Below are 3,926 nucleotides of genomic sequence, written 5' to 3' on the forward strand. Positions count from 1 at the left end.
ACAAAAGTAACATTTGTCAAATAATAAGTAAATTAAATTACTGAAACGGTATATTTCTATTTTTGACTAAAACTTATCTTTCAGACATATACTTACAAGTTTTAATTAAAAACTTACTAAAGTTAATATTAATTATTTTAATATAATATTTAAAAAGTCGCTAAAAAAGTACCTGTAATAGTAGGTTTCCCTAACATCGTTACCATAACTATAGGCACTGTAGCATTGTCCTCTAATGTTTAGTGCAGAAGTAGATGTGTTGGTTTGGAAAAGATACTTATGGGCAATATTGTTTTTCCAGACTCAGACTAATATACAACAGATGCTTTCCAAATTCCCTAGCAAAGTAAATGGTGGACAGGTCGATTAAAATTTGTATTTATCGTATATGTACCATCCAATGGATAAAACGTGAACTCAATCTCAAGCACTTACAATGGCAATGCGGTATTCTCTTCCATGCAGCTTTTCTTGATAAAATTGCTAGTGGAGTCTAAATAATAATCTTTTATCGTAAAGTAATTATCATACTAACGGTATCATAACTTCTCTTTCACAATCCTCGATATCTCTAAAAGCACTTCATATTACCACAATAAAATTCAATTAGGTTAAAGTGTGCCATGTTTATTAAATTAGTTTAAATTAAATGGCAATTCAAATAATAACCAAAAAATAAAAATTAAAGGAAGAATAGCAAAAATCTATTTTTGATATAACTCAGTCTCGCTAATATTACACAAATTCTTACATGATTTGTAGACATAGGTTTCAAATGTTTGTAACTAGGAGTTTTTTTTATTGCAATGAGTAGTGAAAGTTATACCAATATGGAGAGTTAATAGGGATTTTAAAAAATCTTTAGTGCTGTTGTACGTTTGTTGAGTTGAAAGAGATGCCACATGGGCAAATACGTACTATTCCTAACATCCAACGTCTGACTAAGTTCCTTGTGACACTTGTTCAACAGTACTGCAATATCATAAACATTTGGCTAGCAACAAGTTTCTCCTATAAAAAGCTCGCATGATCGAACTCTTTACAAACCATCAACAAGAATTGCCTTTGCCTACACTCCATCTTAGACTGTGTAATAAGAATAAACGAACCTACACAGCCTGATAACCTTTTCATACGGTCTCAAGTCATGAATTACACTTCCGGTCTTCGTGTTGATTCAAGCTTGGGATTTACCTCAGTGTCATGGATCCCATTTTTCTCAGGATTCATGGCTTTGGTTTTGTTGGTGATATTTATGATGGACAAATGGTTAACTATTTGTCTAAAGAATAACAAACCTCGTCGATTCCCTCTCCCTCCTGGCCCAAAATCCTTGCCTTTCTTTGGTTGCATTTTCCAAATGCTGAAAAACAGACCAACAAATCGATGGATATGCAAAGTCATGGATGATTTGAATACCGAAATCGCATGTATCCGCACTTTCGGTGTTCATATCATTCCAGTCACTTCTCCTGAGCTCGCTCGCGAGTTCTGCAAGAAACAAGACTCGATTTTCTCCAGCAGACCTGTTTTCATGTCTGCAGAACTTTGTAGTGAAGGATTCTTGACAACCGCCCTTTCACCTATGGGCGACCAGTACAAGAAAATGAAGCGAATGGTCGTTTCCAGTGTCCTCTCACCTGCTAAACACCAATGGCTTCAATGCAAGCGGGCAGAGGAAGCAGATCATTTGGTTAATTATGTCTACAATCAGTGCAAGTACAATGCCACCGGTGGGCTAGTGGACATAAGATTGGTTACGCAACACTACTGCGGAAATGTGATTAGAAAGATGATTTTCAACATAAGATTCTTCGGGAAAGGAATGGAAGATGGAGGACCAGGTGCTGAGGAAGTTGAACATATCAATGCACTATTCAAAATCCTTGCTTATTTGTATGCATTCAGTTTATCAGATTACATGCCCTGGATGAAGATTTTTGATTTTGATGGCCACCGAAAGATTCTTACTGAGGCCGTTGCATGTGTACGAAAGCACCAAGATCCCGAAATTGAAAAAAGGATTAAAATGTGGGAGAGTGGCGTGAAAAATGAGGAAGAAGACCTTCTGGATGTCCTAATCAGGCTCAAAGATAGCAACGGCAGACCCCTCTTAACAACTGAGGAGATCAGAGCACAAATTACTGTAAGGAATCCTCTATCCTGCTGCATGGTTACATAAACAATTTCTTAAACAAACTTTAGCTCCTTATCAGCTAGTGCCCTTTCACATAAGTAATTATTTTCTAATTTCAAAAGTTAGACGTAACACTTCTGTACTATGGACTAAACTGCCACATTTTTATTTCAAGACCCTATGAAAATGGTGAAAAAATAAATGCTCGTCTCACACCTTAAAAAAAAAAAACAAAAATCATGCCATCAGAGTCCATAATTAAATTGAAATTTTTGGAAGCTGAGATGCAGATTTTCTTTCAAAAAGAAAAAGAAAAAAGAGTAGGAGATATTAATAGTTCAAGAAAGAAAAAAGAGAGTGTATAATTTGTGTGTGAAGGAAATGTGTTGTGGAATAGTTGCGGGGGGAATTCTACTTGAAAACCTGAACAGTTAAAAACAGTAACAATTTGGAGATTCTACTAGCATGTGTCCGCCAAACGTGGATAGACTAACAGAAGAATAAAATCAATCGTAGTGACCATAAAATCCAGCATGCAGAATCAAAGCTATGGAAACATTCAGCTGAACCATGTCCACGTCAAATGACGTACAAAAGGTGACATAAGATGATTGTTCGCTCAGGTTTTAGTGATATGGTTTATGTGTGCTAATGCCCATCAGCCACGCTCTGACAATATTAAAAAATAATTTGCCCAAATTTGTTGATTAGCAGAACTTAGAAAAGGATGGAATCTCAATGAGTCTTAATCACCACCAAAATGAAACTTGAAATATGGTGTTGTTGTACGGTCAGTTGGTTACTGAATTTGGTTAAAAAGGATTAGTATTAGTTTTCACGTTAACTCTACGATGATGCTCCACAGGAACTAATGTTTGCGACAGTCGACAATCCATCAAATGCTGTGGAATGGGCATTAGCAGAGATGCTAAATCAACCCGAAATTCTTCAAAAAGCCACAGAAGAGCTAGATGCCGTGGTTGGGAAGGATAGGCTTGTTCATGAATCTGACCTTCCGAGGCTGAAATATGTGAAGGCCTGCGTAAAAGAGTCCTTGCGGCTCCATCCGTTTGCACCCTTTAATGTTCCTCATGTATCCACTCAGGACACCGTTGTTGGTGGCTACTTCATTCCGAAAGGTAGCCATGTTATCCTGAGCCGTCCAGGACTTAGCCGTAATCCTCGAATCTGGGAGGATCCGCTGATGTACATGCCTGAGCGCCACATGAAGGACATGGATGATGCTAGAATGGATCTCAACGATCCAGAATTAAATATGTTTTCCTTCAGCACCGGAAGGCGTGGATGTCCAGGAGTCCTTTTGGGCTCTACACTCACTGTGATGTTGCTGGCCAGACTTCTTCAATGCTTTAGCTGGAAGATTCCATCAGGTCTTTCCCAGATTGATTTAGCAGAGTGCGAGGATGCTGGCGTCCTGGCCAAACCTCTCGTTGCAGTTGCTGAACCACGATTCCCACAGCCCAACTAGGATGATGCCTTCTCAACGATTTACATTATTAGTGTCATGTTTTCACTTTTCGGATGTTACAAAATAAGTGTCACATCTAAAATCATTAAATGCTTTCCCTTTTTGTTATTTAAAGATGCAACTTTTACAATTCCTAATGAACTTCTACTTGACAATTCTGCACAAATTCTTGCTTGACTTGTGACATAAAATCCAAATATTCGTAATCGAGGTTTCTGATTGCAACAACTACTGATGGTAACTTCCACTATAAAGAGTTTTTTTAATGAAATTTTACCTTGTCGTGTCTTTCCTTTCTAT

The 3,926-nt window shown here is 37.5% G+C and overlaps 1 protein-coding gene across 1 annotated transcript; it reads left to right on the forward strand.

Annotated features, from left to right (window-relative positions):
* The first annotated feature begins 1,082 nt into the window (after positions 1-1,082).
* Positions 1,083-3,651, forward strand: LOC113781391 (isoleucine N-monooxygenase 2-like). Its single transcript, XM_027327310.1, has 2 exons — positions 1,083-2,146; positions 3,003-3,651. Exons 1-2 carry the CDS (start codon positions 1,148-1,150, stop codon positions 3,624-3,626), a joined length of 1,623 nt encoding a protein of 540 aa, XP_027183111.1. The 5' UTR covers positions 1,083-1,147; the 3' UTR covers positions 3,627-3,651.
* The last annotated feature ends 275 nt before the right edge of the window (positions 3,652-3,926 follow it).

Source organism: Coffea eugenioides, chromosome 8, assembly GCF_003713205.1.
Source record: "Coffea eugenioides isolate CCC68of chromosome 8, Ceug_1.0, whole genome shotgun sequence".
NCBI lineage: Eukaryota > Viridiplantae > Streptophyta > Magnoliopsida > Gentianales > Rubiaceae > Coffea > Coffea eugenioides.

What these genes read in the sequence shown, in the direction of transcription:
- LOC113781391 (XM_027327310.1), top strand. Translation starts at nt 1,148, where the DNA reads ATGAATTACACTTCCGGTCTTCGTGTTGATTCAAGCTTGGGATTTACC. An exon ending in AGATCAGAGCACAAATTACT is followed by an intron (nt 2,147 to 3,002) that starts GTAAGGAATCCT and finishes GATGCTCCACAG; the next exon opens with GAACTAATGTTTGCGACAGT.